The sequence below is a fragment of the Sciurus vulgaris genome (genome assembly GCF_902686455.1).
Source record: "Sciurus vulgaris genome assembly, chromosome: 11".
Classification (NCBI taxonomy): Eukaryota; Metazoa; Chordata; class Mammalia; order Rodentia; family Sciuridae; genus Sciurus; species Sciurus vulgaris.
This window is the reverse complement of record NC_136472.1, coordinates 57,536,690-57,549,374: the sequence shown is the minus strand read 5'-3', so window position 1 is coordinate 57,549,374 and position 12,685 is coordinate 57,536,690. Positions and strand designations below refer to the sequence as shown.

Here is a 12,685-nt window from a genome sequence, read left to right as displayed (position 1 = left end):
TTGACAAAATAAATAAGCAAAATGTACAGTATGGAGAAGGTAATAAATGGTTAAGGAGAAAAAAGTAAAGAGGAGGGTTATGGTATATTGGTGTGGGTATAGTGCATTCAGAAAGGATGACCAGGGTAAGCAACATCCGAGTAAAGATCAGGTGCAGATGGAGATCTTCAGGTGAGTATTCCACACAGTGGCCCTGGCAAGTGCAAAGACTTGCCATGATTCAGTGGTGGGAGACAGGGTTTGAAGAAAAGTAAGAAAGTCAGTGTGGGCGAGAGTAGGAGATGAGGCCAAACAGGTATTGGGGTGAGGTGAGGGGAAAGAAGGGAGAGATCAGATCAGACCTTGACTGAGGCATTGCAATCCCTCAAGAGTTTATTCAGTGAGATGGGGAGTTAACTGAAGTGTTTTGAACACAAGAGAGACATGGTCTGATCTATCTTTAACAGAGACTGTTGGGCGACCCTGTTGAATACAGACTGGAGGGGTAGGGCAAGGAGCATAATTCTCTGTGATCCCGAGAAAATTAATTAGCATCAATAGTATAAGAGGCTGACTTTTCTAACTAACTAACTAACTAACTAACTAACTAACCAACCCTATTACCTGTCTACCAGTGAAACCACCCAGTCACTTTAGAATTATACTCACCAACTTCACACTGGTCCCAGCAGATGCCAGGGATATTGACACTGGGAAATCACTTCATTCAATAAGGCAACAGACTCCATTGTATCCCAGAGTCATCCTCATTATGGAGAGGCCAGGATTTTATAGCCTGTATCATCTTAATCTACCCCAAATAGAATGTAAGCTCCATGAGAACAAGGAGTTTTGTCCGGTCTGTTGATTGCTCGGTTTCCAATATCTAGAATAATGCTGGTGTATGGCAGGTGCTCAATAAATAGTTGTTAAATGTGTGGATGTTTCTGTTAAACTCATTACAGGACCTTAAGCAGGATACTACTTGGTGTCTCACAGAATAAAAAGTTGGGCTGAATGGCATTGGTGATCTTTCTAGGTTGGCCAATGTGATCCCCATTTTGAATTCTGAGCCCTCCTTTCTAAAATGCTTTGTAGGCTAAGTGGTGAGTGAAAGGGCTCTTATGGGATTAAAGGCAAAGACGGGTCAGGGAAATTCTGAGAGATGGAGAAGTACGTGGATAACCTCTTTGATATGCACAGGATTATAATTCCAATGAGGGATGTTCTACTGAAAATGGAGGATACAAGACACTGAGAAACCAACCCAAGCGCATTGCCTTTTGATTCAAGGAAGTCAGTCTAGTCAACAATGTGCTCATAGGCCCCTGAAGCTCTCCTGGGAAAAATAGCATAAAGAGCAGCAGAGATTTCATTTAAGGGTATCGAAAATACATTTTTTTATTTTGATGAAGTTCACAAATGACAACACTGACATTTCTTTAAACAAATAGTTCCATCAAGGCACAACATTACCATGTGTCCCCAGATGCCCAAGAGGCAATGATTTCATGTCCCCCTGAGGTTAAGCAGAGCTTCCACATCAACAGAATGGCTGACAAGGACCAGATTCGTTATCAGATAAGCCAATGAGACATGCTGTCATGTTTATTAGATACAGAATCAAATATAAAAATGATGCACAATAGGTAATTGCAACAAGCTTATTCTGCACTTAGCTTTAGTTTCTTTCAAGTGAAGAAGATAGTTTTCCATATCAAGAAGGATGCAAACATGTATGTCTTCCATGGAACCTTCTTTATAAATTGCTTTCATTACACATTAAAAGTGGGGTTTATCTTCACTGTGACCTATGAGAAATGAAAAATGCCTAGAGTTTAGTTATTAATTGTCAGGTTCTTGACATTTATTATTTCATCTCTCTTTATATTAATATTAGGAGGTAGGTTCTATTTAAACCCTCAGCTTTCAAAGGAAAACACTGAAGCTCAGAAAGAGTCAGTGACTAGCTGATGGTTGTATAGGTAGGAGAGGGAAACAGTTCTTTTTTAGTTTTTTTTAAGTTTTTTTTTTTTTTTTTTTTTTTTTTTAGTTGTAGATGGACTTAATACCTTTATTTTATTTATTTATTTTTAAGTGGTGCTGAGGATTGAACCCAGTGCCTCACATGTGCTAGACAAGCACTGTACCACTGAGCTATACCCCAGCCTCAGGACAACAGTTCTTGAATCCAAGACTCTGCTTTGAATTCAGAAGTACACAACATTGTAGTATATACTCTGAAAGGATAATGCCTTTACCTTTCAAACTCAAATGCTAGAGTAATCACAATTATAATGGCAAATAAACAGGATTTTTATTTCCTGGTCTGATGATCTCAGTGTCACAAGACAAAGAAAAACAGAAGACGGATTCAGTAGGGTTTCAGCTATTGGGCTCGGTGTCCTTTCTCCAGACACTGATGTGGATACCTTCCCTTGTGGATTTTTTCCAATCGTGTGAGCCCATGGAGCTTCATAGTATAGAAGACATCCTTGAAATACAAGGTCATCATCCCCCCACCTGACAGTATGAAGCAGTCACCTTCTTTCTGGGTCCATTGAAAACTGCTCAATCCTGAAGGTCTCTGCGGCGCCGGCCAAAAGCTTTGGAACCCACATCAGTGGGCACGAAGTTGTCCTTCACCACACCCCCTGATCTGCTCAGCAGGCCTGCCAGCCGGTGGGTAACACAGGTGGCAGTGTTGCAGGCACGCTTCTGGGCAGTGACACTGGTTTTCAGGATTGAAGAAAGAAAAGAAGGCTGTCAGTGAGGGCTGGAGGAGGATCCCGCCCCGTGGGACCGTCATGGTAAAGTTGCTGCTCTGAGATGCATCAATTAACCTTAAGTGTTTCTCCAAAACACAATTATCAGAGCAGAAAATCACAAGGCCATTAGGGAAAATGCCATGATCACTCCCCATAGACATTCCCAGGAGTGTCAGAATACCCCATGGTGACTAGGGGTGACTCTCGATACACAGGGCTGTAACAGCTAATCTTGCCTGTAAATAGACTAAAAATCTGCAGAGGTTTATGAGACTGCAGTGAATTATAGTGCCATATCCAAGGCCATTCACAAGGACTATAGAATTTATTTCCCAGTCACTGGCACAAAATATCCCTTCTTAGGAAAATGAAAATTCTCTGGTCTTACCTGGAAGAAGAAGACAGTTGGCAGCATCCAGTCCTACAGGTGCTTACCTGCTCCTTAGTGCCCCTGTTCTTGCTGCTTGAGCGGAGTCACAGGAACCACTCACCACACCCTGTTTCCAGTTACCCCAGGGCTAAGACTACTTCTAAGCACAGGTCCTAAATACCATGGCACCTAGGATGTGGGGCTAGAGCAACGATCACCACAGCTCAGGTCTTTTTAGAAAAATATTTTTATTCCCCAAATGATTAGCACATTCAGAAGTAGGACTGAAAAGCTTTGCTATAAATCCTCAGGAGCCTCAGAGGGCTGCCCTTGCTCTGATATCTGGATGATTCTTTCCCAGACTGTGAGTTCTTCCCTCTCTCTGCCCACCTGAGGTTCCAGACATCCTCTGCCATAGGAAAGCTACCACTAACAGCCTGAAGAGCAACCAGAGAGGAACCACATGCATCAGAAGAAAGCAAGAAAGGAAGTTATAAAGGAGAGGGGGAGTTCAGATAGCATCCTGGGGCATGCCAACATGAGGCTGGTGATGTGTCTCCAAGTCGTTGGCCATATCCCTTTTCTTGCCAGGTGCTCCAACCCCAATTGCAGTTTGGGGGAATGTGTGAAACTTGTTGAGGTCTTGTGTGTACGTGCCCAGCATGCAGGTACTCAGATTACCACACCGCTTAGATCTGGAGCTGTCCAGGCTGCAGGGAAAAGACATGCCAGACAGTACCATGCACCAGTGGCAGCCCCCATGGGCAGTCAACAGAAGGTTAAACCAGACAGGGGAACTATGAGGCGGGCAGGAGATGCAGGCAGGAGGATAACTCGCTCCTCCATTAGCAGGGCTCAGAGGTGCGGTGGGCCAGGGCAATGGTAAGGAAGGGTGACCTTTTCTGGCATTCCACATGCTGTGCAGACCTTCATGCTTGACAGGGGAATTATCAGGGTGGATGCAGGTCAACACATTCTTCTGCTCAGTCAGTGCTAGGGCCAGGCCAGGGCTGATTTCTTTTCTAGGCTTAGGGTGCACAGGGAGTTGGGACTGGGAAAGGGTGCTCTTCCTGACCCTGTGATGACATGCACATCTCCACAGATGTCTCAGACCTACCTCAGACACTGCTCTACCTGTCCCTACCCCCTGCAAATGCTTTCCCTTCACCTGGCAAATATAAAATGAAGGCTCCTGGTGGGTGTGAAAGAACATCATATGTAGATTAAGTAGGTGAAGGTGACTTTCTAAAAGCTCCTGAAATATACCAAGTCCATCCCAGGCTCCAGGCTTTACCCTTACCTGTCTTAACTGATCCTATGCTGAAAGGTCTTCTAGGATTACAAGACCAATTTACATAGTAAAGAAATTCCATACTTTCCCGACTTTCAGAAATGTATCTTTTAAATGTGACCTAATCACAGTCTCTCCAGCTGACCTCTACCTTTAGCTGAGCCTAAGAGCAGATGGGCCCCATGTCCTGCTGAACACAGCCTGCTGGATTTAGGCCATTGTGTTCTCTCCTACCTCTTGGGATTTGCCTTCCTGGATATGTCCGGAGTGGTAGGGAGGCCCTGTGCTGGCCAGGTGGGGAGCCTTACCTGGAGTCCTCTGTCTCCTGCTCTCGCTGCAGCTCACTGGCCTTCATCTGCAAATAGTCTTGCACCAGTGCAGCCAGCAGGAGGCGTGCTTCCTCCTCACTAAGTGTGGTCAGGTCTGGGCTATTCTCCAAGGCGGAACTGCAGAGGGGAAGCAAAAAAATAGTGCAGGCTCTGAATCCCTGCCTGCCTCTTCCCTGGGATAAACAGCTAGGTCTCCTGTTCCTTGATTCTTCCCCTAAGAATACAGCTGCCCCAACTCCCAATGGACGGGGGTTGAGGTCAGGGTCCTCATCAGGAGTTAGGCAGTGGTGTGGCCTCCAAGTACTGGAGCCAGTTCATACAAGTTTAAGATAGGTGATGGTTAAATTTCCAGGAATTTTGTGAGCTAAGTGTTAAATTCAGGCATTTAATAATGGCTGAATGACTTTTAAAATCAGCTTTCTGGGGGAAATTTATGTATGTATGTATGTATACATGCATATAAGTTTATTAGAAACTTTCTTCTGATATAAAAATGTGTATCATATAATTTATAAATAGTAGTACGATGTATAATACTTTCTACATACATATGAGTACATACATTCATATATATATTGCCCCCAGAGAGGAGCATTCAGTACACCACAATCAAAAATCATGGATTTGTTTGATTCCAGGGGAAGCAGGAGGGGATTGGAGCTGTGTCTTCAGGCTCTCTTACCTGAATGGCACTGCGTGGAGGCTGCCTGCCTGGTACAGGACCAAAATGCTGAGAGCCAGGATCGGGAAGAACTTCTGGAAGCCCATGATGCCTCCCTGCAAAGAAAGAGTGACACCATCTCCTGCACCAGTTCCACCAGTTCAAAGTTCTGTGAGCTCACAGACTTGGCTTCCTGTCTTCTTCTGCCTGTCTCTTAACTCCTTGGTTGCATTGCTTCAGACTGGTCACAACATTTGTCTTCATCTTTGTCTCCTCATCAATCAAGTCAACTACTGAGAGGTCTAGTGGGCACGTGGCAGGGTTTGGCAAGCTGGAGGAGCAATCTTAGCAGGGCTTGTGAGTGGGAAGGTCTCAGCCCTATCCACCTCCGCAGATGCTACCCACATTCACATACACCTGTTGGCCAAGTCTGCTGCACTCTAGAAGACCCCTGACACAGCTACTCCCACAACAAAACCCAGGACTGTCTTGGGGTATGGTGCTTTTGTACACACCCAGGGATAGAGAGGGAGAGGGTAGGTAAAGAGGTAAGATCCTTGCAGTTGCAATCTGAGAAACTGAACCATTTCTAGTGCTCAGCTGCTCCTCCCTCTGGCAATTCCGTCGGCTGCAAGAACCAAGCTTAACGGAGTCTTAAAGTTGGGATCCATGACACCTCTCTGCACTCCCAAAGTCTGCCAATGGGGCTGGCAGTTTAGGGTTGCCTGTCATTCCGTAGTTGCACCATTTGCCCCGGATTTGCTTTGATCCAGACTCTGAACCAATTTCCTGAGAACGCTAGGCTCTAGAAGTGATCACCAAACGCACCATCTACTGAAAGCTACTCCTGCATCCTGCTGCTCGCTCGGTGCCTGGTGAGCCCGTGTCCCGAGATTGGCCTTAGCATATCATACGTGCAGTGGGAGAACTTGGGACCTAAGCCGGCAATCCTCAGCGAAAGAAGAGCAAGCAACTCTCGGACTGACACTGTCCAATCTTACTCGGTCAGAACCTGGAATGATTCGCGGACTAACAGACTGTTGACCAAGAGACCCAGACAGAAGTGGACAGAGATCTGAGATTGGCAGGGGACTAAACTAGGAGAGACTAATGCTGACAGAGGGGAGGGGGAAGAGAGGGGAAGAAGAAATAGAATAACCACCTGATCAAGAATCTCGGTGGGCTCACCTGGAAGGCAGTGGCTTGGAGCAGAGAGGCGGCGGTGTCGTCCAGCTGGGGCCCTGCGGAAGTTGCAGCTACGCTTGGGCTGGGCAGTGGCTCCAGTATCTCCCAGCGCCAGCAGCTGCTCTTATTCCCGCTGCGGTGGGACGGGAGGGGTCCCTGAGCACCAGGCAACCAATGGGCGGAGGGGTCCAATGCCCCAGCCAGATTGCGTCACCCCATGCTTCCAACCTGGAGCATCCAGCGTGCCGGCCCCTCTTTTATTTGCATTGAGGTCACTGATAGAAGTAGGGGGATGGTGGAAATCAACAAGAAACGTTCTTAAAGCGAGCGGGAATTTGAGGGCAGTTTGACGTCACGATAGATTTCACTTCTTCATTTCCTCCTGGCTTTGAACTTTCGCCCACTCCAACCCCAGTTGTGCGATTTTAGGGGGAAGGGTACAGGACTGCAGGGACTCCTGGCTTACACAATTCTGACTATAGACCCTTGCCTAAGCGAAGCTTGGAGGATTAGCGTGGGTCAGGATGGATTCTTGGCTCATAGAAGGATTCCTATTCTGCAGGTGATACCACCCACAGAGGGGAAAAGACTCCTGGGAAGCAGATATAGCTGGAAAAATGAACTTTTCTGGACCTGAGCTCAATTCCAGATGCACAATTCCAGACTGTGATCATGGGCAAGTAACTTCTCAGAGCCTCAATATACTCATCTTTGAAATGGGAACTGTAATTCCATCTTGAAGGAATTCTGTGAGAATTCTCCTGGCAGAGATCGAGAAGCTTCCTAGTCCACATAGGGGATTCCTGAAGATCTCTATTCATAGTTTCCGAATCCCTAACTTGTGGGACTGCCTTGACTCACTTTGGTCTGTCCTAGGGTGCTGTTCAGATCCAATGCCCAACTGGGTCTGAGGGGCGAGGTGCAAGTGACAGATGCTTCCAAAGTCTCATTCCAGACCTCTAGCGCTCCCTCATCCTACCCTGCCATTCATCACTTCTCATTAGTCCGCCTGTCTGAGCCATTTGCACAGCTGCCCCTTTGCTTCCGGAGGCTGCTGTTTGCTGAAACGTCCCAGTGGCATTTGATTCCGGCCCCGCACCCCGCCTCCACCCCCGCATAAAGTCGCCTATAGAGTAGGCAGGCTTGAATACTCTGGAGTCTCTGTCCATACTCTCTCTCTCTCCCTCTCTCTCTCTCTCTCTCTCTCTCTCTCTCTCTCTCTCTCTCTCTCTCTCTCTCTCTCTCTCTCACACACACACACACACACACACACACACACACACACAATTTCTAACTGCCTCCAAACATGCGCACACTCCGGAAAGTCCAGCTCCTCAAAACACACTGGCGTTCAGAGGTATCCTTAAGGGTCCACTCTCAAACATGTCCTAAGTCTGCCTCCGAGTCTGGTGCAGTCGCATCCACACACTAGTAGGATGATGATCTGCTTCCATCATCCACAAACACTCCCGAGAACTGGCGCGGCTCGTTACCGGAGTCATCCCACTCCGCGCAGCCCACCGGTTTGGAGACCACTCAGCCTAAGCGTTGAGCTCTAGGGAGGGCCGAGGTCAGGACTAAGGTGTTTGCGGCTCTAAACAGCTAGGGTGGGGAGAAAGCAGCTTTTGGCTTCTCGGGGTTTTTCACGGTCTGGGAGCTCAGCTCGCAATACGCAGCAGCCTGTGAAGACGCTGCCTATGCTGTGACCACAGCAGCAGTATCTGGGGACTAGACTGCGGGAGAGTGGGGAGACCGGAAATGCATTGACCCAGGGTACTTATATTCTCCCATGCAGAGCAGAAATTAGCCCCCAAGGTGCTTGAATGGCCCAAGTAATCTAACTCGAGTGGCATCCCGTCCGCACACCTGTCCTTAGACCCCAGAATCTTCTGCATTTCCTAGAGCACACTTGTCTCGCGCACATTTTCTTTCCCCTCGCGTATTTGTGACTTCCATGCTCAAGAAGGCATCTGGAACGCATAACTTCCAAGATGCCCTTCCTTGATTTGGGGGCAGCACTACCGTGAGAGAATAAAAACTCGGTGCTGGGACCCGGCGTCTGAGACTCCCCTCTTCGTAGGGCTTGTCTGTCCGTACCGCGGAGACGAGACCCAGAGCGCGTCCGGGAAACTCGTGCAGCCCGCGGGTCACCCGGCACAGAGAGCGCAGGAGCCTGGAGGCAGAGGCTTCCGGGCTTTTCAGCAGTTTAGTTACGAGCCCTGGCCTGGGTTTTCTTGCCAAGCTTAATGACTAGTTGGCAAAGGCCGAGGTGCGGCCACTATGCGGCGCGCAGCCCTTGGGCCACTGCCACTCCTGGGTTGGGGAAGCGTACTTGCCCTTAGGTGCCAAATCCTTCTGCGGAAATGATTTCCTTTTTCAATTCCAGATATTTCTAAGATATGAACTTCCTGAAACCGTTTGTAAGGATGTGTGTCCTTGAGGTGCATTTTCCTAAGGAGAGAACCCAAAGGCTTCCACCCGTGCAATGATGACCGCAAAATGGTAAAGAAATGACTATGGAAGCGGATTTCCTGACCATGACACTTGGCGGGTTCCGAACGCTGTCTCAGACTGCAGTATGTAACTTAGCCTTAGAACAGACTTAATTCCTCACTATGAAATCTTTGTCAGGTACAAATCACAGGCTGGTGCTACCAGAGGGCGCTGGTGCAGCCTCCAGCAATTTTAAGACTTAGTTTAAAGGTCGGTCTCTTCACAAAGAGAGGGGTAGACATGATCCCACAAGAGTTTGCCGCACGTGCCCGACACTGCTGGGGACCCAAGGTTTAAAACAAACAAGCAACAACAACAACAAAGTTCTTTTCCTCGGCAATGAGCAACATGTCATGGACACCCCTAGGCAACTCCGCCAATGTTAAACGAATGAAAATTAATTCATTCTGGCAAATTTACCAGTCTCTAAAGGTAACTTACAAAAAAATCCGGATGGAGATAACAGCTAGCTGCCTTCCTCTCGGTTCCAAAGTTGGGAGCGCAAACTGTTCAGCCAGATTTCTCCCACACACAGTTGGTTCCCTGATGGAACTGTCCAGGAGGGAGGCAGGGAAGTAAGTGTTTCCAATAGGGTTCCTTCTAAAGACCAAGTCCCCTGGGGCGGAATGCAAAACCCTTCTCAGGAGAGCCCACCCCTGATTACCGAGCGAACCTAAGAAAGTTTAGAACTTTGCGTGGGTGGACCGCTTAGATTTCGACGGGCTATCCCTGGAACTTCTCTGAGTTTAGGTCTAAACAGCATGATCTAGCAAAAGTCGCCAAAGAAAATGCTGATTTTAAAATAGTGGCATTACTATTTAGACCTTGATTTTACTATCTTATTTCATAGCTTAAAGTCTGAAAATCAGTGTCGGTTTTGAAACAAACCAGAACAGAAAACAACACTGTGATAAATTTCAACTGTAGTTTTTATTCCCATTCGTTTAAATCAGATTCTATACATTATTATTTCTATTAATTTTTTTTTTTTTTTTTTTTTTTTTGTACCAGGGATTGGAGTCACATCCCAGGCCTTTTAAATTTTTTATTCTGAACAGGGTCTGCTAAGTTGCTCAGGGCCTCGCTAAATTGCTGAGGCTGGCTTTGAACCTGATCCTCCTGCCTTGGCCTCCTGAGCTGCTGGGATTACAGGCTTGCACCACCGTTGCCCAACTCCTGTATGTTTTGATTTAGAAATAAGAATATTGATGAAATCTGGCTGGAACTTCTTTTGTGAATTTCCACGATTAAAAGGTTGTTCCTGAAAGATAACTCTGTTAATTGAGCAAGCAGTTGTAAGGCAAACAATAACCTGAAAGAACAAAAAAGTACTTTCAAAGTTCAGAGCTCAAGTTAAATTTATTACTTCTGTACATTTTTGTATGATGCAGAGTTAACAATAAGAAAATTACAACAATATCAACTGTAGGAGCAACAATGACAATAGTATTGAAATCCAAACATTCTCTTCAGCCTGTCAGAAAGTTGGAGCTATCAAATTAACAGAAGATCTACTGAAAATTGATTATGCTGCTTAGAGAAGGGCAAAACCCAAAGCTTTCCATCATTGAGTTTACTGAAGGACATAAGAAGAAAAGTGATAATTTCTGAATCATTTTCCTAAGACATTTTGGAGTGTAATAAAACCCCTGTTGGGAGAGGAAGGACCAAAATAGTGACTGCCAGATTCACAATAGCCAAGATGTGGAAACAACTGAGGTGTCCAGTGATGGCTGCATAGAGAAAGAAAATGTGTATGTATACACACAATGGAATATTATTCAGTCTTAAAAAACAGGAACCCCTGTCATTTGAAACTGTGTGCTTACTGTTGGGAGTATGCATTACTCTCAACAATAGCACTACTGTATTTTCTACTGGAGGACATATCTATGTTCAGTGAATTAAGTCAGGCACAAAAAGACAAATACTGCGTTATCTAACTTATATGTGCAATCTAAAAAAGATGGAATTCATAGTAACAGTAAAATGATGGTTACCAGGGGTGAGAGGGAGGTAGAAAGGGGGATATTGATTAAAAGGGCCAGTTTTTTAGTTATGAAATAAATAAGTTCTAGAGACTTAATGCACAGTACGGTGACTATGGATAATAATAACATGCTGTACACTTGAAATTTGTTTAAAGTAGTTCTCAAGTGTTCTCAACACACGTATACACACACACACACACAGAGGTAACCACTTGGGGAATAGATATGTTAATTAGATGGCTCCTCTGTATATGTATATACAAACCTCACATGGTACACCTTAAAAAATACAAACCTTTAATATGTAAAGGAATAAAGTTAAAAAGAGAAAGACAACTGTAAATGAACCCTGGTGGGAATTTTGCTGAGGCCTTGAGAACAGGTAGATCGCTACAAATATTGAGAAAAACACCAGTGTTTCATTAACACCCTAGATATAAAAAAATATGTGAAAGATGTTGCATGTGCAGTATGCATGCAAGTTTTATAGAACCATGTTGAAAGAGAAGAAAATAAAATATTATAAATATTAAAATTACCATCAATTGAGTTCCATCTGTGTGCCATGCACCATGTATGTATATATTGTCTTTCATATTCTCTGTAGTTTAATAAAATGGGTGTTATCATGTTTGTTATATAGGCAAAGGCTATTAAGCATATTTGCTTTCAATTAATTGTATTTTTGGGGGCTTCTTTTGAGAGCCTGAAATGCCAGAACATGACTTATCTGTCTGCTACATCAGGTAAGGAGGTCTGGTCCCCTGGATTTGGGCACTGACTCAGAGCAAGATATGGGCATGTCTGCCTGCTTCAGGGTTAATGTGATTTGTGGTGAGAAGCTCAATGACTAGGCATAAATCATTTATAATTCCTGAACCAACATTTTGGAGATTGACAGTTTTGCAGCAGGAAAATAAATGTTGGTGCCACCATTTAAGATAAATAAATTTTTAAAGAAGAAAACCCAAATCAGATTCATAACAATATTCATAAAATAAAAATTTTAAGCACTTCAAAGTTAAACAAACAAACAAACAAACCCAAATTCAAACAACTGAACTTATTTTATTGAGCGTGATGTGCTGCTTCACCCTGTCTGAACTGTGGATGACTTAGTAGAGTGCTTTGATTTGTCCCCGGAGTCGGTGGTAGGGGGAGGGAGTTAGTGAAAAGAGGGCTAAGAGTCAGGAGTTCAATTCCTACCCCAAACCCAGCGGGTATGACTTTGAGCATGTCATTTAGGCCCGTTTCCCATTTGGCGGATCAGTTTTTGGATTAGGAGATTCCTAAATTCCCTTCTCATTCAGACTTTCTGTAACATGCTGGAGCTCTTTGCTGTCTTTACAGTACTTTTTAAAGCTCTGGGCCATTGGTGGTTTGGCTTCTTTCACTTGCTCCTTAGATACTATGTTAAGAAAGAACACACTAACAAAGAGAAGACGAGAGAAAACCCAAATCACTAAAATTCGGAATGAACAAGGAAATATCACAACAGACAGGATTGAAATACAAAACATAATTAGAAGCTATTTTGAAAATCTACACTCCAACAAAATAGAAAATTTCGAAGACATCAACAGGTTTCTAGAGACATATGAATTGCCTAAACTGAACG

At 45.0% G+C, this 12,685-nt stretch overlaps 1 protein-coding gene across 2 annotated transcripts; it reads right to left on the bottom strand.

The window, feature by feature from the left end:
- Nucleotides 1–1,371: 1,371 nt before the first annotated feature.
- On the bottom strand, nt 1,372–6,763 carry LOC306640771 (calcitonin gene-related peptide 2-like). Of its 2 annotated transcripts, XM_079105330.1 has the most exons (5): nt 6,587–6,763; nt 5,420–5,514; nt 4,717–4,854; nt 2,524–2,710; nt 1,372–1,790 (listed from the first exon to the last, which is right to left on the bottom strand). In XM_079105330.1, the coding sequence occupies exons 2-4, from the start codon at nt 5,503–5,505 to the stop codon at nt 2,551–2,553; spliced, it is 384 nt and encodes a 127-aa protein (XP_078961456.1). In that variant the 5' UTR covers nt 5,506–5,514; nt 6,587–6,763; the 3' UTR covers nt 1,372–1,790; nt 2,524–2,550. The 2 variants fall into 2 exon arrangements, with proteins under 2 accessions (XP_078961456.1, XP_078961455.1); XM_079105329.1 differs by lacking the exon at nt 1,372–1,790 and having other exon boundaries at nt 2,570–3,827; nt 6,587–6,761.
- Nucleotides 6,764–12,685: the final 5,922 nt, after the last annotated feature.

Coding starts and splice junctions, on each gene's coding strand:
- LOC306640771 (XM_079105329.1), bottom strand. CDS start 5,505: ATGGGCTTCCAGAAGTTCTTCCCGATCCTGGCTCTCAGCATTTTGGTC. Junction 4,855..5,419: donor CTCCACGCAGTGCCATTCAG/GTAAGAGAGCCT, acceptor TCCCCTCTGCAG/TTCCGCCTTGGAGAATAGCC. Junction 3,828..4,716: donor CAGGAGACAGAGGACTCCAG/GTAAGGCTCCCC, acceptor TTTTCCCTGCAG/CCTGGACAGCTCCAGATCTA.